This window comes from Oncorhynchus tshawytscha, linkage group LG27 (assembly GCF_018296145.1).
Source record: "Oncorhynchus tshawytscha isolate Ot180627B linkage group LG27, Otsh_v2.0, whole genome shotgun sequence".
Taxonomy (NCBI): Eukaryota; Metazoa; Chordata; class Actinopteri; order Salmoniformes; family Salmonidae; genus Oncorhynchus; species Oncorhynchus tshawytscha.
The window spans coordinates 2,166,089-2,189,409 of record NC_056455.1 but is presented as its reverse complement, the minus strand read 5'-3'; the positions used below and the strand labels follow the sequence as shown (position 1 = coordinate 2,189,409).

General features: G+C 43.5%; 1 protein-coding gene across 2 annotated transcripts in view; it reads left to right on the top strand.

The window, feature by feature from the left end:
• LOC112261344 (kinesin-like protein KIF19) overlaps nt 1-23,321 on the top strand; it is a 79,234-nt gene that overhangs the window by 8,278 nt on the left and 47,635 nt on the right. For both annotated transcript variants that reach the window (XM_042307403.1, XM_042307404.1), the window contains exon 2: nt 705-785. In XM_042307403.1, the coding sequence (XP_042163337.1) occupies nt 705-785 (81 nt within the window). The remainder of the gene's footprint in view (nt 1-704; nt 786-23,321) is intronic.

Sequence of the window (23,321 nt, the reverse complement as noted above, 5' to 3'; positions counted from 1 at the left end):
TAAGGTCTAACCCTGTCCCTTTCTCTCTGAAAGCTCTAACCCTGTCCCTCTCTCTCTAAAAGCTCTAACCCTGTCCCTTTCTCTCTGAAAGCTCTAACCCTGTCCCTCTCTCTCTGAAAGCTCTAACCCTGTCCCTCTCTCTCTGAAAGCTCTAACCCTGTCCCTCTCTCTCTAAAAGCTCTAACCCTGTCCCTCTCTCTCTAAAAGTTCTAACCCTGTCCCTCTGTCTCTAAAGGTTCTAACCCTGTCCCTCTCTCTCTAAAAGTTCTAACCCTGTCCCTCTCTCTCTAAAAGTTCTAACCCTGTCCCTCTCTCTAAAAGTTCTAACCCTGTTCCTCTCTATGTGAAAGCTCTAATCCTGTTCCTCTCTGTGAAAGCTCTAACCCCGTCCCTCTCTCTCTAAAAGCTCTAACCCTGTCCCTCTCTCTCTAAAAGTTCTAACCCTGTCCCTCTCTCTCTAAAAGTTCTAACCCTGTCCCTCTCTCTCTAAAAGTTCTAACCCTGTTCCTCTCTATGTGAAAGCTCTAATCCTGTTCCTCTCTATATGAAAGTTCTAACCCTGTCCCTCTCTCTCTAAAAGTTCTAACCCTGTTCCTCTCTATGTGAAAGCTCTAACCCTGTTCCTCTCTATGTGAAAGCTCTAACCCTGTTCCTCTCTGTGAAAGCTCTAACCCTGTGGTGTTCTACCTGTCTCTCGCTCCCAGGTGGCTCTTAGGATAAGACCCCTCAGTGATTCTGAGCAGGAAGAGGCAGCCACTATAGTGGCCCACCGATTGGATGACCAGGTGAGAGGTGTGTGTGTGTGTGTGTGTGTGTGTGTGTGTGTGTGTGTGTGTGTGTGTGTGTGTGGCACATGAGGATGTTTGTAACGTACTCCTTAGCCTGAAGTGTCCCGCTTACGTCGCCTCATTAGTTAGCTTTAGAGGTGGCACGATCGGTTAAGACGCATGATGAAGACGGTCACGTGTGTTTGTGAGGCAGAGGTACTGAGTCAGGAGAAAGTGGTACTCGCTAAGCAAGCAGCGTGATGTGCATGCTCGCGTCTGTTTCCATTTCAGGCCTCTCTTTCACATCCACTCACACATTTATAATGTATCTGCAGGTGCATGCACTTTTCAGTTATCACAGTATGGCTGGTCTAAACCAAGTGCTGTGGATAACTGTGTTTAAAAAAATAAATATATATTTTTTTTTTACCTTTATTTAACTACGCAAGTCAGTTAAGAACAAATTCTTATTTTCAATGACGGCCTAGGAACAGTGGGTTAACTGCCTGTTCAGGGGTAGAACAACAGATTTGTACCTTGTCAGCTCGGGGATTTGAACTTGCAACCTTCCAGTTACTAATCCAACGCTCTAACCACTAGGCTACCCTGCCGCCCTAGGGTGTGTGTCTGTATGTGAGAAGTGTGTGTGTGTGTGTGAGACGTGTGTGTCTGTGTGTGAGACGTGTGTCTGTGTGAGACGTGTGTGTGTGAGACGTGTGTGAGATACGTGTGTGTGAGACGTGTCTGTGTTTGAGATGTGTGTGTGTGTGAGACGTATGTGAGACGTGTGTGTGTGTGTGTGTGTGTGTGTGTGTGTGTGTGTGTGTGTGAGACGTGTGTGTCTGTGTGAGACGTGTGTGTGTGTGAGATACGTGTGTGTGAGACGTGTCTGTGTTTGAGATGTGTGTGTGTGCGACGTGTGTGTCTGTGTGTGAGACGTGTCTGTGTGTGAGATGTGTGTGAGACGTGTGTGAGATATGTGTGTGTGAGACGTGTCTGTGTGTGAGGTGTGTGTGTGTGTGAGATGTGTGTGTCTGTGTGTGAGACGTGTGTGTGTGTGAGATGTGTGTGTCTGTGTGTGAGACGTGTGTGTGTGTGAGATGTGTGTGTCTGTGTGTGAGACGTGTGAGATGTGTGTGTCTGTGTGTGAGACGTGTGTGTGAGACGTGTGTGTGTCTGTGTGTGTGAGACACATGCGGATGGCTCTAAGTGTTGTGCTTCCATCCACTGGGTGGCTCAGTGGGTTGTTATAGCTTAGAGAGTGACTTCTCTGATAGCGGAAGGAAATTGGAATCCTTCTGAAGAAAGGAGGCAGCCAAGACAGTTCTGTACTGTAGCAATGGAGGACTTGATGTGTGTGAAACAGCTTTGTGCTGTAATTGAATGCTCCTGTCATTGATGTAGCCACAATTTGAGACCCACAATTTATCATTCTGACACTATTATGAACATAGAGAATATTATTGTGAGTTTATTGTGTTGTTGTCAATATGGAGAACATCTCAGATAGCCTTTAACAAGTCTTCTGGCCAGATCACACACCTGACCTGAGGTATTCAGTCTCTATGGAGTTGGGAGTTGGCTTTCGTTCTATTTCCATTCAGTTCATGAATTTTCCTAATTGAAAAGCATGACCCAGGAAGTTAATCTGTGATATGCAGCACAGGGAAAATGCAGTGCTCCTATTGGGTCCTTGGGGAGCATATTTATCTGGAGCCAATTAGAAGCTTCCAGGTGTGTCCCTCATTGAGACCACTTGATGGTGATGAGGAGGAGGGTGAAAATGATGATGACGGGTATTGTGACTGATTTGGATGAGGAGCTCTAAGCTTGTCCAAGTCTTAACGGGTGATTTACTGTAGGGACTAGGCAGCTGTTCTCATGTTTGGCTTGGCATGACAACTCCACAAGGACTTGGCTAGAGACCAGAAACAGACCAGCATTCAGGCACAGGCTAGGATAACATGGCTTATTCTGGTGAAAGATTTGATATGGCTCACATCATAGAGATCCTTTAAATGGCATAAGTGAGTGATATGATCTCTATGGTTCTCATAATAAGTCTGTCATCACTCATTTGTTGTTAGTCTTGGTGGAGATAATCTGCCTTAACTGTGAGTGAGGGAATTCATGATGTCATCACCAGGAGTAGGCTAAGCATGTGCCCAGTGGGATGGTGTATTGTTGCTGACACTGCCTAGAAGAGTGTACAACAGTTTGCCTCCTAATCCATGCACCTTAGTTGGAGAGTAAGGTTGTGGCAATGTTCCTTTCCCTTTACAACAGCTCTGTCAACATTGTTGGTGACTATTTTCTCATTGGTAGAATAAAACAATATCAACTTGACATACATGGTTGATGTTATGCTCTACAAAAACAAAGGTAAGGTGAAAGAATGGAAACATTTTGTGAGTGGTTCTGCGTAGAGTAGTACACTCACACCTCAAATCACCTTTCCACCCCCTAACACACACATAAATACACTGAATCGCTGACGGACTAAGTACAAAGCACCCTCCTCCTGATTGTGTCTGTGCAACAGGCACCATATGACGCCCTCTGCTCCCTCCAGATAGGTCATGCTGAGACCGATTAGGTTGGTGCTGGTGGCTGGCCTGCTCCCACCACCCCTCTGCTTTCTCTCACTCTCTCTGTGGATGAGCTCACTGAGGGGCTTTAGAGGGAAGCTAAGCCTGCTGCCTGCCACCTTACTCTCTGGAGCTTCCCAGCCACAGCCCTACTCTACCTAGTCCACCTGTTACGAGGATAGCGAGCAGAGCCATTTCTGGAGGTGAATCCGGTTCCTCCTGTCCTTCAAAGACAAGGGAAAGTCATGGGTGGCTCAGAATCAGAGTGTTATGAACCACACCATTGAGAACTGTACTTCAAATGACATTTGGGCTGGTGCTATTTGAGAATTATAGTTCATGTGTGTTTACAGTTGGCACCTTGGCGAATTGTTTTGGATGGGAGGTTATCCAGATTGGGCAGCAGGTAGCCCAGGTTTTAGAGCATTGGACCAGTAACCTAAAGGTCTCTGGTTAGAACACTGGAGCCGACAAGGTGGAAAGTAGAAAAATCTGTTGTTGTGCCCTAACCCCAATTGCTCCAGGGACACCATAAAAATGGCACCACCTTCCATCGTTGCTGAGTGGGTGGGGGACAGAAGATAGTTGAAGGCCGTCTGATAGCCATGACTGTGGTAGATGGAACTGTATTTCCCCCTAGAGGTAATACGCAGGACCATATCTGCTTTGTTAATTTTACATGTCATTTTAAGATATTGGCAGTTTAAATGTTAAGTAAATTTACCTTAGTTCTTACTGTTTTTGTCACTACTCATTAGGGTAGCAACTTGGATTGCCCTTTTTTTTTTAAATGTATAGTCACTTTGACACCACAAATAATTTGTTCATTCATATCCAGCTGAAAATGGCTCATGGAGCCTACATACATGTATCATACATCTTATTTGGGTTATGACTCCCCCACAGTGGGGGAGTCATAACCCAAATAAGTGATATCCACTGAATGGTGTGTTTTCAGCCCACATGGTGGTGGTGAGTAAATGGGGAGACAGACGGGTGTTACTGTTGACCCTTCAGTGCATATTTAGACTATATAAAAGCAACCCTCAGAAATCACCTGTGGAGACAGAACAGGAAGCCACATATAAATGAGCTCAGTCTCACTGGTTTCACTGAGTTTACAGTGCCCAACCCGTAGCACTCACGTCTGTAGCCATGAAGTGCTTTGAAAGGCTGGTCATGGCTCACATCAACACCATTATCCCAGAAACCCTAGACCCACTCCAATTTGCATACCACCCTAACATATACACAGATTATGCAATCTCTATTGCACTCCATACTGCCCTTTCACACCTGGACAAAAGGAACACCTATGTGAGAATGCTATTCATTGACTACAGCTCAGCGTTCAACACCATAGTGCCCTCAGAGCTCATCGCTAAGCTAAGGATCCTGGGACTTAACACCTCCCTCTGCAACTGGATCCTGGACTTCCTGACGGGCCGCCCCCAAGTGGTAAGGGTAGTTAATAACACATCCGCCACGCTGATCCTCAACATGGGGGCCCCTCAGGGGTGCGTGCTCAGTCCCCTCTTGTACTCCCTGTTCACCCATGGCTGCACTGACAGGCACGACTCCAACACCATCATTAAGTTTGCCGATGACACAACAGCCTGATCACTGACAACGATGAGACAGCCTATAGGGATGAGGTCAGAGACCTGGCCGTGAGGTGCCAGGACAGCAACCTCTCCCTCAACTTGATCAAGACAAAGAAGATGATTGTGGACTACAGGAAAAGAAGGACTGAGCACTCCCCCATTCTCATCAACGGGGCTGTAGTGGAGTAGGTTGAAAGCTTCAAGTTCCTTGGTGTCCACATCACCAACAAACTAACATGGTCCAAGCACACCAAGACAGTCGTGAAGAGGGCACGTCAAAACCTAATTCCCCCTCAGGAGACTGAAAAGATTTGGCATGGGTCCTCAGATCCTCAAAAGGTTCTACAGCTGCACCATCGAGAGCATCGTGACTGGTTGCATCACTGTCTGATATGGCAACTGCTCGACCTCGGACCACATCATCATCATCATCATCAAATGTATTTATAAAGCCCTTTTTACATCAGCCGATGTCACAAAGTGCTGTACAGAAACAGTCTATGTTATGGAAAGAGCAGGTGTCCTAAATGTTTTGTGCACTCAGTATATGTTGTGTATACAAGCTTATTCCCACAGAAAACTGCAGAGGGAAGCAGCACCACCCAGTCAACCATCAGACTCCATAGTGAGACACCTCACGGAGGATATTCAACCATATTTGCAATCCAAGGTCTCAATATCTTTATAGTAGAAGCTAAAAAAAACACACAACCTGACAAGGTGCACACTGATCAGTAAAGAGAAGAGAGGCTACCATTCTAGAATGCTCCCTTCTTTCTGCACAGTTCTCACAGTGAGAAACAATAGGATTACAAGAGTGTTCGACGCTTTCTTCATTTGATCCAATTCAAAGTTGCCAATTATTTTATGGGATGAGAATTAAGTGGAGTGACTAATCTTAGCTGGTCTGAGAAAACTGATGAGACTTCTCTCCTTTATGTATACATTGGGCCATTTAAAAAGACACCAATCTGTAGAATCACATAGCACTACAGAGGGTAGTGCGTAAGGCACTTGAAGAAACTTTCAAAGTTCTTGACATTTTCCAGATTGACTGACCTTCATGTTTTAAAGTAATGATGGAATGTCATTTCTCTTTGCTTATTTGAGTTGTTCTTGTCATAATATGGACTTGGTCTTTCACCAAATAGGACTGTCTTCTGTATACCACCCCTACCTTGTCACAACACAGCTGATTGGCTCAAATGCATTAAGAAGGAAAGAAATTTCACAAATTAACTTTTAACAAAGCACACCTGTTAATTGAAATTGCATTTCAGGTGACTACCTCATGAAGCTGGTTGAGATGGCACATGAGAGCCCGCTTTGAGTATGCCGAAAGGCTTTCAGACCATCAGAAACAAGATTCTCTGGTCTGATGTTCCCAGCTATTATCAACCCACGAATCAACTGTTCCCAGCTGTTATCAACCCACTAATCAACTGTTCCCGGCCGTTATCAACCCACTAATCAACTGTTCCCGGCCGTTATCGACCCACTAATCAACTGTTCCCGGCCGTTATCAACCCACTAAACAAATGTTCCCGGTCGTTATCAACCCACTAATCAACTGTTCCCAGCCGTTATCAACCCACTAATCAACTGTTCCCAGTCATATCCAAACCACTAATCAACTGTTCCCAGCCGTATTCAAACCACTAATCAACTGTTCCCAGCCGTATTCAAACTACTAATCAACTGTTCCCAGCCGTTATCAATGCACTAATCAACTGTTCCCAGTCGATATCAACCCACTAAGCCACTACTTTTACAGAAATACTGTATACAATGTCTTCCTAAGCATTTTCTTAAAATAGGAATAACTTGACAAACAATTGACAAAGACACTACATTTAAAGACATTGTTATAGTATACGCTTCCCATGCTAATTTGCTAAATACAAATTATGGAATTGTATGGAGTGCCAGAAGAGTGAGGTATAAATCATTTTCACAGTGCCAGGCTATCTGGTGTGGTTTGGTGGTCTGGTGGTGTGGTTTGGTGTGGTGGTGTGAGTGGCAGAACTCTGAGAGATGTGTCAGATAGTGTGCCGTGCAGGATGTCTCTCCAGTAGCTGTAGGGACAGTTTACAGGCAGTCTGGCAGGGAAGGGCTGTCACCCACACACACAGGGAGCACACGGGACAATGTTTATAGGGAGGTCCTGTCTGTCACCATGGAGACCACCAGGGCCATTGTTGTTGTTTTTAACTGCCATAAGAGGGAGGATCTATCTGCTCGGTGTTAGAGGAGAGAAAGAGAGTAGAGAGGAAGCAGGGTCGGACTATTGGCTACTTTAACCATGAATTAGTTCAGTAAAGATGCTCTTTACATGCAGTGTAGACGAAGCGAAGGGACCATCACCATTTCGTTTTTGTTTTGGAGGCTTGGAGTCTGTCTGTGTATGGGATTCTAAGTGTCACAGGGAGCGAGCGGTACATCACTCAAAGTAAGCTACAGCCTGTACATGGGGAGCTCTTCTTTTCCCTGTGGGCTCTGTTTGTGTGTTAAAACCGGTCCATAACGCCTCTCTCTGTGGAGTGGAACTCCCACGATGCATCTCATCATCTCATGTGTTTACCTGCCCAACACCCCCTTTCAGAAACAGGTGGCTTTTTCAAAAGAGAGAGCGGAGAGAGAAGAGAGAGAGATAGTGAGACTAGAGAAGAGTCCCCTTAGTCAGCGGGTCCTGGGGGTCTGTTCACAAACACAACAGACCCCACAAAGCCCAAGGGCAGCAACACAATTAGATCCAACCAAATCATGAGAAAACAAAAAGATAATGACTTGACACATTGGAAAGAAAATAAAAAAATAACAGAGAAAACTGGAATGCTATTTGGCCCTAAACAGAGAGTACACAGTGGCAGAAAACCTGACCTGTGACTGACACACAATTAAGGAAAGCTTTGACTATGTACAGGCTCAGTGAGCAATAGCCTTGCTATTGAGAGAGGCTGCCTTAGGCAGACCTGGCTCTCAAGAGAAGACAGGCTATGTGCACACTGCCCGCAAAATGAGGTGGAAACTGAGCTGCACTTCCTAACCTCCTGCCAAATGAATGGCCATATTAGAGACACATACAGTGCCTTGCGAAAGTATTCGGCCCCCTTGAACTTTGCGACCTTTTGCCACATTTCAGGCTTCAAACATAAAGATATAAAACTGTATTTTTTTGTGAAGAATCAACAACAAGTGGGACACAATCATGAAGTGGAACGACATTTATTGGATATTTCAAACTTTTTTAACAAATCAAAAACTGAAAAATTGGGCCTGCAAAATTATTCAGCCCCTTTACTTTCAGTGCAGCAAACTCTCTCCAGAAGTTCAGTGAGGATCTCTGAATGATCCAATGTTGACCTAAATGACTAATGATGATATGGTCAAAAGTAGTGCACTGCATAGGGAAATAGATGCCATTTGGGATGCAGTTGCCATGTTTACCAGAATCATCGATCATGAAATTGCTTTTGGTTTCCACGACCTCTGCAGTCAGCGGTCGGACACAGTGTGTCGATCCATCAGTCTCAGGTTTTGTGTCCTCAGCTCACAAATTTTGACCCATGAATTAGTCAGTACTGGAGTCAAGAGAATAGAAGTAAACTTTCCAAGGCCACAGCCTGGAAGGAGGTCCCATGGAAAATCGGACTCTGCCATCCTCTCTCTTACCCCTCAAACCATACTGGACTGGACTGCAAGTTCTTGTCTTGCCTTGTATAGTCTTGTCCTGTTGCTCCTGTGGTCTGCAAGTGAGATAGGATTTAGAAGATGGGTGATAAGATAGGAGATATAGGAAAGGAGACAGAAGATGGGTGATAGTATAGGAGATATAGGAAAGAAGATGGAAGATGGGTGATAGGAGATATAAGAAAAGGAGATAGAAGATAGAAGATGGGTGATAGGATAGGAGATATAGGGAAGAAGATGGGTGATAGGATAGGAGATATAGGAAATGTGATAGGAAAGGAGATAGAAGTTCCATTTTGTCTAGACTGGTCTGGCCTTAGCCTTGCCTGATCTCAACTCTCATATTGACAGCTTTCAGTGGTTCAAGTGCATATCAGTTGGACTGTGTGCACTGGCATCACACAGTGCTATATCAGTTGGACTGTGTGCACTGACATCACACAATGCTATATCAGTTGGACTGTGTGCACTGACATCACACGATGCTATATCATTTGGACTGTGTGCACTGACATCACACAATGCTATGTCAGTTGGACTGTGTGCACTGACATCATACAATGCTATATCAGTTGGACTGTGTGCACTGACATCACACAATGCTATATCAGTTGGACTGTGTGCACTGACATCACACAATGCTATATCAGTTGGACTGTGTGCACTGACATCACACAATGCTATATCAGTTGGACTGTGTGCACTGACATCACACAATGCTATATCAGTTGGACTGTGTGCACTGACATCACACAATTCTATATCAGTTGGACTGTGTGCAATGACATCACACAATGCTATATCAGTTGGACTGTGTGCACTGGCATCACACAATGCTATATCAGTTGGATTGGACTGTGTGCACTGACATCACACGGTGCTATATCAGTTTACCCACTGCTTTGTTAGCTGTGTTTGTTAACAGCAATGCCAAGTTGCAAGGTGGAATATTTCATTTCATTTGGGTTACACAGTATATCTTATCTGATGTGTATATTCTGTTATTTAGGGTGGCCGGTTGGTTTTTTTGTTGAATGGTTGCTGTGCAACACCTGTCCTATGCCTCAATGACCATGGTAATGGAAATAATTGAGTGGATGTGTGATTGTCTGTCTGTCTTCATCCATTTCAGAGCTGTTGTAGTAATGTATGGTGTGTGAGCCAGAGCTGTTGTAGTAATGTATGGTGTGTGAGCCAGAGCTGTTGTAGTAATGTATGATGTGTGAGCCAGAGCTGTTGTAGTAATGTATGGTGTGTGAGCCACAGCTGTTGTAATGTATGATGTGTGAGCCAGAGCTGTTGTAGTAATGTATGATGTGTGAGCCAGAGCTGTTGTAGTAATGTATGGTGTGTGAGCCAGAGCTGTTGTAGTAATGTATGGTGTGTGAGCCAGAGCTGTTATAGTAATGTATGGTGTGTGAGCCAGAGCTGTTGTAGTAATGTATGGTGTGTGAGCCCGAGCTGTCGTGGTAATGTATGGTGTGTGAGCCAGAGCTGTTGTAGTATTGTATGGTGTGTGAGCCAGAGCTATCGTGGTGATGTATGGTGTGTGAGCCAGAGCTATCGTGGTGATGTATGGTGTGTGAGCCAGAGCCGTCGTGGTGATGTATGGTGTGTAAGCCAGAGCTGTCGTGGTGATGTATGGTGTGTGAGCCAGAGCTGTCGTGGTGATGTATGGTGTGTGAGCCAGAGCTGTCATGGTGATGTATGGTGTATGAGCCAGAGCTGTCGTGGTGATGTATGGTGTGTGAGCCAGAGCTGTCGTGGTGATGTATGGTGTGTGAGCCAGAGCTGTCGTGGTGATGTATGGTGTGTGAGCCAGAGCTGTCGTGGTGATGTATGGTGTGTGAGCCAGAGCTGTCGTGGTGATGTATGGTGTGTGAGCCAGAGCTGTCGTAGTGATGTATGGTGTGTGAGCCAGAGCTGTCATGGTGATGTATGGTGTGTGAGCCAGAGCTGTCGTGGTGATGTATGGTGTGTGAGCCAGAGCTGTCGTAGTGATGTATGGTGTGTGAGCCAGAGCTGTCATGGTGATGTATGGTGTGTGAGCCAGAGCTGTTGTAGTAATGTATGGTGTGTGAGCCAGAGCTGTTGTAGTAATGTATGATGTGTGAGCCAGAGCTGTTGTAGTAATGTATGGTGTGTGAGCCACAGCTGTTGTAATGTATGATGTGTGAGCCAGAGCTGTTGTAGTAATGTATGATGTGTGAGCCAGAGCTGTTGTAGTAATGTATGGTGTGTGAGCCAGAGCTGTTGTAGTAATGTATGGTGTGTGAGCCAGAGCTGTTATAGTAATGTATGGTGTGTGAGCCAGAGCTGTTGTAGTAATGTATGGTGTGTGAGCCCGAGCTGTCGTGGTAATGTATGGTGTGTGAGCCAGAGCTGTTGTAGTATTGTATGGTGTGTGAGCCAGAGCCGTCGTGGTGATGTATGGTGTGTAAGCCAGAGCTGTCGTGGTGATGTATGGTGTGTGAGCCAGAGCTGTCGTGGTGATGTATGGTGTGTGAGCCAGAGCTGTCATGGTGATGTATGGTGTATGAGCCAGAGCTGTCGTGGTGATGTATGGTGTGTGAGCCAGAGCTGTCGTGGTGATGTATGGTGTGTGAGCCAGAGCTGTCGTGGATGTATGGTGTGTGAGCCAGAGCTGTCGTGGTGATGTATGGTGTGTGAGCCAGAGCTGTCGTGGTGATGTATGGTGTGTGAGCCAGAGCTGTCGTAGTGATGTATGGTGTGTGAGCCAGAGCTGTCATGGTGATGTATGGTGTGTGAGCCAGAGCTGTCGTGGTGATGTATGGTGTGTGAGCCAGAGCTGTCGTGGTGATGTATGGTGTGTGAGCCAGAGCTGTCATGGTGATGTATGGTGTGTGAGCCAGAGCTGTCGTGGTGATGTATGGTGTGTGAGCCAGAGCTGTCGTGGTGATGTATGGTGTGTGAGCCAGAGCTGTCGTAGTGATGTATGGTGTGTGAGCCAGAGCTGTATCACCGTTCACAGTTGTTGTTTTTCTGATTTGGTAGCAGAACATTTCCCATGATTGGTTCTTTGGGGCACAAGACAATAGACAGTGCACCACATCAACTGTACACACACACACACCCCCTTGCCCTGACCTGCTGGTTGCAGCTGACAGGCAATGTTTGACTGTCAATGTTTGACTGAAAATCAACGCTACAGGTCATTCTTAAATCAATGCTACAGGTCGTTCTTAAATCAACACTACAGGTCGTTCATTAATCAACACTACAGGTCGTTCTTAATTCAACGCTACAGGTCGTTCTTAAATCAACACTACAGGTCGTTCTTAAGTCAACACTACAGGTCGCTCTACAATTCAATGGGTTTCCTTTTCTCAGTGTCCTCCTGGATCCCACATATTCGGAAGTTCTGGCGTCTTGAATGCGACTCGCGCATTTCCAATTGTGCTTTCAGGGTTTTGTCATTTTTGAACGTTGTGCACAGTTTCTCTATGTCCTCTAGCCTGGCCTCGTCATCAACTGTTGTCTGCTCAACCTCATGTACCCTGCCCTTAATTGCCTTCACAGTTTCAGTCAAAGTCTCAATACTCTTTGAGATATCAGCCAGCCTTGTATCCACCTTCTTGCTTAGTGAGTTTATAGCAGCCAGTAGGTTATTTTGATTAGGTTCTGTGGGGAACTCTTGGGAGCTAGCATCTTCAGGTAACTCCTCATGGGTCGGTGATGTTATCTCATTCAAATTATCTTGTTTAGCACCCCCTTTTTTGGTGCCTTTTCCCTTTGTCATATTGCCAAACAATATTTGAAGTTATAGGTTGAGATGAATATGAATTTGTTGTAAAATTTAGCGGAGCTCTAGCAAAGCACGTCTACTCCATAGCACGCTCTTTAGCGTCCCCTACAGGTCATTCTTAAATAAATGCTACAGGTCGTCTTTAAAATCAACGCCACAGGTCGTTCTTAAATCAACACCACAGGTCATTCTTAAATCAACACCACAGGTCCCTCTAAAATCAACACTACAGGTTGTTAAGTCAACATTCTTAAATGAACGCTACAGGTCGTCCTTAAAGTCAATGCTACAGGTCGTCATTAAAATCAATGCTACAGGTCGTTCTTAAATTAATGTTACAGATCATTCTTAAATGAACGCTACAGGTCATTCTTAAATTAATACTACAAGTCGTTCTTAAATTAACGCTACAGGCCGTTCCCAGATAATGCAGTTCGTCACATTGTGAACCAACATTATAGGTCGTTCTTAAATCAACATTCTTAAATGAACGCTACAGGTCGTCCTTAAAGTCAATGCTACAGGTCGTCATTAAAATCAATACTACAAGTCGTTCTTAAATGAACACTACAGGTCGTTCCCAGAATGCAGTTTGTCACGTTGTGAACCTTCTTGAAGGCGGACTGAGGTCCATGACTCCAGTCCAGGAACTAAAGCTACTTTTGTCTTCTATTCTGGCATCAAGTTATGTACTACTTAGTATGCATGCCCAATATGTTGCTTCATTGTAAGTAGAGTGCAAGTACTGACGTTGGAACAGGTGCATGCCAAGTTTCCCATGCATCTATGCCCGCTGGCACCATGCTACAGGTCTCCATATCAGAAGATGCCATGCCCTGCCAGCAGCAGTCCTATGTTACCGGGTGGGGTGGGGTAACTGGGTAACCAACGGTTAACCTAAGGAACACAGGCAACAGATGCGAGAGGTGTGAAATCATCTTGATTGGCCCTCAAGGGTGTTCCTTAGTATAGGCACACACGTGCTACTGTACTAAACACACTCTCCTGTAAGAACCATCCTTGAATGCACACAAGAACCATCCTTGAATGCACACAAGAACCTATCTTGAACAGACGACAGTGCATTCGGAAAGTATGAAGACCCCTTGACTTTTTCCAAATTTTGTTAGGTTACTGCATTATTCAAAATTTGATTAAATATTTTTTCCCCCTCATCAATCTACACACAATTCCCCATAATGACAAAGCAAAAACAGGCTTTTACAAATGTTAGCAAATGTATTAACAATCTAAAACTGAAATATTACACTTGCATACGGTACCAGTCAAAAGTTTGGACACCTACTCATTCAAGGTTTTAAAAAAAAAATAAATAAAAAAAAAAAAATTCTACAATGTAGAATAATAATGAAGAAATCAAAACTATGAAATAACACATGGAATCATGTAGTAACCAACAAAGTGTTAAACAAATCAAGATATATTTGAGATTCTTCAAAGTAGCCACCCTTTGCCTTGATGACAGCTTTGCACACTCATGCCATTCTCTCAACCAGCTTCATGAGGTAGTCACCTGGAATGCATTTCACTTAACAGGTGTTCCTTGTTAAACATTCATTTGTGGAATGTCTTTCCTTTGAGCCAATGCATTTGAGCTGATCAGTTGTGTTGTGACAAGTTAGGGGTGGTATACAGAAGATATCCCTGTTTGGTAAAATACCAAGTTATGGAAAGAACATCTCATTATTACTTTAAGACATGAAGGACAGTCAATACGGACATTTTCAAGAACTTTGAAAGTTTCTTCAAGTGTAGTCGCAAAAACCATCAACCGCTATGATGAAACTGGCTCTTATGAGGATCGCCACAGGAAAGGAAGACCCAGAGTTACGTCTGCTGCAGAGGATAAGTTCATTAGAGTTACCAGCCTCAGAAATTGCAGCCCAAGTAAATGCTTCACAGAGTCCAAGTAACAGTCACATCACAACATCAACTGTTCAGAGGAGACTGTGTGAATCAGGCCTTCATGCAAGAAAGCACTACTAAAGGACACCAATAATAAGAGACTTGCTTGGGCCAAGAAACACAAGCAATGGACATTAGACCAGTGGAAATCTGTCCTTCGGTCTGATGAGTCCAAATTTGACGTTTTTGGTTCCAACCGCCGTGTCTTTGTGAGACGCAGAGTAAGTGGACGGATGATCTCCACATGTGTGGTTTCCAATGTGAAGCATGGGGGAAGAGGTGTGATGTGGTGCCGTGCTTTGCTGGTGACACTGTTGGTCATATATTTAGAATGCAAGGCTTACTTAACCAGCATGGCTACGACAGCATTCTGTAGCGATACCCCATCCCGTCAGGTTTGCGATTAATGGGACTATCATTTGTTTTTCAACAGGACAATGACCCAAAACACCTCCAGGCTGTATAAGGGCTATTTGACCAAGACGGAGAGTGATGGATTGCTGCATTAGATGACCTGGCCTCCACAATCACCGACCTCAACCCAATTCAGATGGTATGGGATGAGATGGACCGCTGAGTGAAGGAAAAGCAGCATATGTGTGATCTCCTTCAGGACTTTTGGATAATCATTCCAGGTGAAGCTGGTGGAGAGAATTACGAGTGTGCAGAGCTGTCATCATGGCATATGATGGCTACTTTGAAGAATCTTATTTTGGTTTGTTTAACACTTTTTGTTTACTACATGATTCCATATGTGTTATTTCATAGTTTTGATGTATTTTATTCTAAATTTTAGAAAATAGTAAAAAATAAAGAAAAACCCTGAATGACTAGGTGTGTTCAAACTTTTGATTGCTACTTTAATTATTCAGACCCTTTAGTCAGTACTTTGTTGAAACACCTTTGGCAGTGTTTACAGTCAAGTGTCTTCTCTGTAAATCTTCTCAAGCTCTGTCAAGTTGGATGTGGAGTGTCGCTGCACAGTTATTTTCAGGTCTCTCCAGAGATGTTCGATCGGGTTCATGTCCGGGCTCTGGCTGGGCCACTCAACGACATTCAGAGACTTGTCCCTAAGCTACTCCTGAATTGTGTTGGCCGTGTGCTTAGGGTTGTTGTCCTGTTGGAAAGTGAACCTTCGCCCCAGTCTTAGGTCCTGAATGCTCTGGAGCAGGTTTTCATCAAGGATCTCTGTGCATTGCGCCGTTCATAATTTATTAGATCCTGACAAGTATCCCAGTCCCTGCTGCTGAAAAACATCCCCACAGCATGATGCTGCCACCACCATTCTTCACGTAGAGATGGTGCCAGGTTTCCTACAGACACAACGCTTGGCATTCAGGCCAAAGAGTTCAGTCTTGGTTTCATCGGACCAGAGAATCTTCTTTCTTATGGTCTGAGTCATTTAGGTGCCTTTTGATGAACTCTAACCGGGCTGTCATGTGCCTTTTACTGAGGAGTGGCTTTCGTCTGGCCACTCTACCATAAAGGCCTAATTTAGCGGAGTGCTATTAAGATGGTTGTCCTTCTGGAAGGTTCTCCCATCTCCACAGAGGAGCTCTGTCAGAGTGACCATCGAGTTCTTGGTCACCTCACTAACCAAGGTCCTTCTCCCCCGATTGCAGAGTTTGGCCAGGTGGCTAGCTCTAGGAAGAGTCTTGGTGGTTCCAAACTTCTTCCATACCTTAAGGGAACATTTTGACATTCGCCATATGGTTAGTGAGAAAGTCCATATTGCAAATGTACGGTCCCTTACTAGACGTCCGAAAACGTTTGTAAAATTCGCGGACGGCATCGGGCCGTGCGGCAGGGCCGGATCTACCGGGAAGTCATCAAACGAACTCTCTCGGACATTTGGTTTCCGTTTTATAAAATAATCAAATTTTGGTCATTTTTCCGCTGTCCCGATAAATCCAACAAGAGGGCGAATGGAATCATATTGCAAATGTACAAAACATCACGAATCACGACGTGGCCTTATCTCCAAAACGGAAAAGACTTCGAAGACGAAACTTGGTGAGCGTAGGTTTGGCATAATGGGCAGTTGGCCCCGAACAAGATGGCGTCTAGGCCTCAACGTTTTTTGAGTTATGGACATTTTTCTGGGATTAAAGGTCCAAAATGAAAATAGAGCAATAATTTTTCTGCTTCACGTCAAAGTAAAGGAACCTACGGTGTCAATAAAAAAAGAACCAGACATCTATCGTCGTTTAAGAGAAATCGTACAATGTCAAATTGGTGATGTTCAGAAATAGGTGTTTTGTTTTTTTAAACAGTTACAGATTTAGTTGCAGGCTGTTCATATGACTCTTTTTAAAGTGTGCTGCGGAGCTCTGCGAGATGTCTGTGATTTTCTGAAATAACACACACTCACTAAACCCTCCGTAAATAACTCAGTTCTTAACGTAAAGACTTCAAACTCAGGATTCTGTAAAGGCATACGCCAATCAGGATGAGTTTACTTATAGCTTCCTGTGCCAACCGGAAGTGCCTTAAACGGTGTCATAATGGCTGCTTTGAAGGGTTAAAATGGTCAGACCTTTTCAAAGCTTCATATGTGTGATTAGGCAACCCCCATGAACTGTAAATCAGTCATGACTCTCATAAAATTTAAAAGAAAAACTAAATCACACACACACAGCTTGGCAGGAGGGACCCATTGGGGAGCGTAGAGACAGACAGTGCCTGCAACAGTTACCTTTGTTCGAGCTAAAAAAGAACCGTCAGACCTAGAGTTCTGAAACTTTAGAAACCTGTTCTAGACCTCAGGTCGATAGTGAGTTAGGTGGCTCCAGAAGGTTCTCGGACCGAGAAACAGCCTCGAACATTTGCAATTCATTTAGACCATTACGAAAATGACGACATTTAGAAAAGTCTCAGACGCAAGACTAGGTGCATTGAAACCGGCTCAGGCCATAGAGACGGACCCCAATGCTTCTGTCCAATAGCTCATTCAAGGACCCCGTAGCAAGGCATGGAAAAAAGTGGATTTTCAGCACCAATTAGGGTCTTGCTCGGGCACCGAAGGACCTATCGAGCTGAAACTCTGGATTCGGGGTTGCCTCACATAGGCCTACACATAATGTCCGAACTGGACCCGCAGCTAGAAGGTAACTATGTGTTTTACGTTTTTATTATGTTTTATACTGAAGGCGCTTTGAATTATGGGCCTGCTCTGAAATATGTGATGGTTGGCTTCTAAATGAGTCGGAAAAAGTGGGTTTGGTGTCAATTGGTATCAGTTTGGTGTCAGAATGACATCTAATTGACTGATGGACACTGACTTGCTAGTTGACTTTTGTACATTTGCAATATGTTTAAACGGAGAGGGACCATCACCAAAATGGCATTCTGAAATCAACACTAAAAATGGCATCACCATAGTCTCCAGACTGTGCCGAGTTCAACGAGACGACCCGCTTGACCGTAGCTCGCTCTGAGTGCAGCGACCTTGAAAAAAAGAGAGCCCAAAATGAAGCCTGGCCCTCAATGTCATTTGCTTTTGGGTGACAGTGAGAGAACCGTTAGGTTGAGAAGCAAAATTCGACCTCCGGTACGTTCCTGAGGTCCTCCCGATCTGTGCAAGCCTAACCTTGACCGTGTGGCATTAACCCTTAACAGTTAAAAGGTGTTTACATCAAACAGTTTGCATTGACTTCTCTCCCCATAGGAATACATTGCCTGCACCCCTAAATTCAACCTGAAGTCTATGTGGGTTATGAATGCCGTATGAACCTGTCTTCGATGACAATCCATCAGGCCACTATGAGGTCTACCTGTGTTGATTCTAAGCTTCCTGGAGCAACCGAAAGTGATTAAATTCAACCGAAAAGTGTTTTGAAACACATAACCTGTCATTATGAAAATCACTGCACTCAACCCTGTGTAGATCAGTCAATTCTTAACTTAAAGACTTAAAACTCAGGATTCTGTAAGAGGCTACCTCAATCAAGACATGTGTTTACTTATAACTTCCTGTGCCAATCGGAAGTGCCTTAAAAGGGTGTCATAGGTGCTGTTCCGAATGGTTAAAAAGGTCCGACCTTTTTTAAAACTTCATATGTGTGACTAGGTAACCCTCATTAACTGGAAATCAGTCATTTTTCCCAACAGATGTCAAATAAAAGCGCTCACATACACACAGAGCAAGGATGGAGTGACAAATTGCGGTGCTTAAAGACACAGAGAGCAGGCAATGGCATTACCTTAATCACTAGGCCGTGCCGAGTTCAACGAGATATCCCGCTTGACCGTAGCTCGCTCGGTCTAAGCGCAGCGACCATGACAAAAGTAGGCCCAAAATGAAGCCTGCCCCCCCAACGTCATTTGCTTTTGGGTGACAGTGAGAGAACCGTTAGGGTGAGAAGCACAATTCGACCTCAGGTACGTTCATGAGGTCCTCCCGATCTGTGCAAGCCTAACCTTGACCGTGTGGCATTAACCCTTAATAACAGTACATCAGGGTTTTTTGATCTCACAGATTACAATGACTTCTCTCCCCATAGGAATACATTGCCTGCACCCCTAAATTCAACCTGAAGCCTATGTGGGTTATGAATGCCGTATGAACCTGTCTTTGATGACAGTCCATCAGGCCACTATGAGGTCTACCTGTGTTGATTCTAAGCTTTCTGGACCAATCGGAAATGGTTAAAATCACCCTAAAAGTGTATATCCATACCCTACCTGCAGTTTGATAGAAATAGTGCATTCAACCCTGTGTAAATCAGTTCTTAACGTAAAGACTTAAAACTCAGGATTCTGTAAAAGCATACCCCAATGAGGATATGTGTTTAATTATAGCTTCCTGTGCCAACCGGAAGTGCCATAATTGGTGTCACAGGGGCTGTTTCGAAGGGTTAAAAAAGTCAGTTCTTTCCAAAACTTCATATGTGTGATTAGGCAACCCCCATGAACTGTAAATCAGTCATTTTTCCTATAAAATATCAAAGAAAAACTAAATCACACACACACACAGCTTGGGAGGGACACATTGGGGTGCGTAGAGACATACACTGCCTGCATTAGTTAACCTTGTTGGAACTATTAATGAACCGTCAGACCTAGAGTTCCGAAACTTTAGAAACCTGTTCTAGACCTCAGGTCGATAGTGCGTGGTGAGTTACGTGGCTCTAGAAGGTTCTCGGACCGAGAAACAGCCTCGTACATTTGCAAAAACTTCAATTCATTTTTGCATCACGAAAATGACGACATTTAGAAATGTCCCAGAGTCGCAAGACTAGGTGCATTACGACCACCTCGGCCCATATAGACGGACCCCAACGTTTCTGTCCGATAGCTCATTCAAGGACCCCGTAGCAAGGCATGGAAAAAAGTGGATTTTCAGCACCAATTAGGGTCTTGCTCGGGCACCAAATGACCTATCAATCCGAAACTTGGGATTTGGGGTCGCCTCAGCTAGGCCTACGCATAACATCAGAACTGGACCCGCAGCTGTTACGTAACTACGTGTTTTATTATGGTTTGAACAGAAGGCGTTGTGAATTTTGGGCCAGCTCTGTAGTATGTGATAGTTGGCTACTAAACGAGTTGGAGAAAATGGGTTTGGTGTCAGAATGATATCTAATTGACTGATGGACGGTGAGTTGCTGGTGACTATTGTCCATTTGCAATATGTTTAAACAGTGAGGTACCATCACCAAAGTGACATTCTGAAATCAACCCTAACGAGCGATGGAAAGGAACAACTATCACTGCCCAGCCATCCCGAGTTCATCGGGCCAGCCAATTTCGATTTCCTGCAGGATTTTTGAGCATGCCAAATTCGTGATGGTAAATGCCCATTGAAACATATTACAAATGCACGTGTACTTGCAATATGATTCAACAGTGAAAAAAATATCACCAATTGGACATGATGAAATCAACACAACGAGCGATGGAAAGGAACAACTATCACTGCCCGGCCATCCTGTGTTCATCAGGCCAGTCAATTTTGCATTTCTGCAGGATTTTTGAGCATGACAAATTCGTGATGGTAAATGGCAAATGGACATAACATCCTGATTTGGCATTTCCAAACCTTTCATATTGCATTTGGACATTTCTTATGGCATTTGGCCAAAAAAAAGTGACCTTTGACTTTTGACTTCCTATGAAATCATATTGCAAATGGACAAAACATTCCTTATGCACAAGTAAAAATAACATAAAAAATTATGCTAATAAAATTTTACAAAAGTATATTCATACAGTTCTTACACATGATTAATTGACAAAAAAATTGAAAGAATTTCGAAAAATGGTCCAGAAAGCACTTTTTAACGAGGGTGATAAGTTTTTGAAAAAAAGATAACATTTTCGACTTTTGACTTCCTATGAAATCATATTGCAAATGGATAAAACATATGCCTTATGCACAAGTATAAAATTAAAATAAATAAAAAATGCTGATAATAAAATATGACTAAAGTATGTTGATACAATTCTTATACATGTGTAATTGACACAAAATTCGAAAGAATTTCGAAAAACAGTCCAGAAAACACTTTTTTAAGGGGTTGCTAGGTAGAATTATTTTTCACTTTTTCAAAATTTTACTTTTGGATGTTGACTTGTGTTGCATTTGCAATATGAAAAACCACGGTGGAGCGCGCTCGCCACCTGTTGGATATTTAAAGTGTTACACCTGGCATTCGCCATATGGCATTTGCAATCAACTTTGAATGAAACGACGCCAAATTTAGTGGTATTGGACACCGTGTATATGGTTTGTCCAGTGCCAATGACTTCCCATTCATTTTTGTCCTTTTCAGGGGGGTGTTCCCTTACATTTAAGAATCCCCGAGCTGACAAGGTAAAAACCTGTCGTTCTGCCCCTGAACAAGGCAGTTCCCTGGTAGGCTGTCATTGTAAATAAGAATTTGTTCTTAACTGACTTGCCTAGTTAAATAAAGGTTAAATAAGAAATACAAATTAAGGATGGTGGAAGCCACTGTGTTCATGGGGACCTTCAATGCTGCAGACATTTTTTTGGTACTCTTCCCCAGATCTGTGCCTCGACACAATCCTGTCTCTGAGCTCTACGGACAATTCCTTTGACCTCATAGCTTGCTTTTTGCTTTGACATGCACTGTCAACTGTGGGACCTTACATAGACAGGTGTGTGCCTTTCCAGATCTTGTCCAATCAATTGAATTTGCCATGGGTAGACTAATCAAGTTCTAGAAACATCTCAAGGATGATCAACGGAAACGGGATGCACCTGAGCTCAGTTTCGAGTCTCATAGCAAAGTGTCTAAATAATTATGTAAATAAGGTATCTCAGTATCTCAGTGTGCAAAAAAATCTAAAAACCTATGTTTGCTTTTTCATTATGGGGTATTATAAAATCTAATCATATCAAACTTTATTTGTCACATTCACCGAAATACAATAAGTATAGACCTTACTGTGAAATGCTTACTTACAAGCCCTTATTAACCAATAGTGCAGTTCAAGAAGAGTTAAGAAAATATTTGCCAAATAAACTATAAAATAATAATAAAAAGTAACACAATACCATAACAATAATGAGGCTATATACAGAGGGTACTGGTACCGAGTCAGTGTGCGTGGGTACAGGTTAGAGGTAATTTGTACATGTAGGTAGGGGTGAAGTGACTATGCATTAGAGGTTGACTGATTAATCGGAATGGCCGATTAATTAGGGCCGATTTCAAGTTTTCATAACAATCGGTAATCTGTATTTTGGGACACCGGTCATGGCCGATTACATTGCACTCCACGAGGAGACTGCGTGGCAGACTGACTACCTGTTATGCGAGTGCATCAAGGAGCCAAGATTACCTAGCATTAAACTTATCTTATAAAAAAACAATCAATCTAAACATAATCACTAGTTAACTACACATGGTAGATGATATTACTAGTTTATCTAGCTTGTCCTGCGTTGCATATAAGCGATGCGATGACTAATTTATCATTGAATCACAGCCTACTTCGCCAAATGGGTGATTTAACAAGCGCATTCACGAAGAAATGCACTGTTGTTGCACCAATGTTTTCCTAACCGTAAACATCAACGCCTTTCTTAAAATCAATACACAAGTATATATTTTTAAACCTGAATATTTAGTTAATATTGTCTGCTAACATGAATTTCTTTTAACTAGGGAAATTGTGTCACTTCTCTTGCATTCTGTGCAACAGATTCAGGGTATATGCAGCAGTTTGGGTCCCCTGGCTCGCAAACTGTGTGAATACCATTTCTTCCTAACAAAGACAGCCAACTTCGCCAAACGGGGGATGATTTAACAAAAGCACATTTGCGAAAATAGCACAATCGTTGCACGAATGTACCTAACCATAACATCAATGCCTTTCTTACAATCAATACACAGAAGTATATTTTTTAAACCTGCATATTTAGTTAAAGTGAATTCATGTTAGCAGGCAATATTAAACTAGGGAAATTGTGTCACTTCTTTTCCGTTCATTGCACGCAGAGTCCGGGTACAGTGGGGAGAACAAGTATTTGAAACACTTGACGATTTTGCAGGTTTTCCTACTTACAAAGCATGCAGAGGTCTGTAATTTGTATCATAGGTACACTTCAACTGTGAGAGATGGAATCTAAAACAAAAATCCAGAAAATCACATTGTATGATTTTTAAGTAATTAATTTGCATTTTATTGCATGACATAAGTATTTGATACATCGGAAAAGCAGAACTTAATATTTGGTACAGAAACCTGTGTTTGCAATTACAGAGATCATAAGTTTCCAGTAGTTCTTGACCAGGTTTGCACACACTGCAGCAGTGATTTTGGCCCACTCCTCCATACAGACCTTATCCAGATCCTTCAGGTTTCGGGGCTGTCCCTGGGCAATATGGACTTTCAGCTCCCTCCAAATATTTTCTATTGGGTTCAGGTCTGGAGACTGGCAAGGCCACTCCAGGACCTTGAGATGCTTCTTACGGAGCCACTCCTTAGTTGCCCTGGCTGTGTGTTTCGGGTC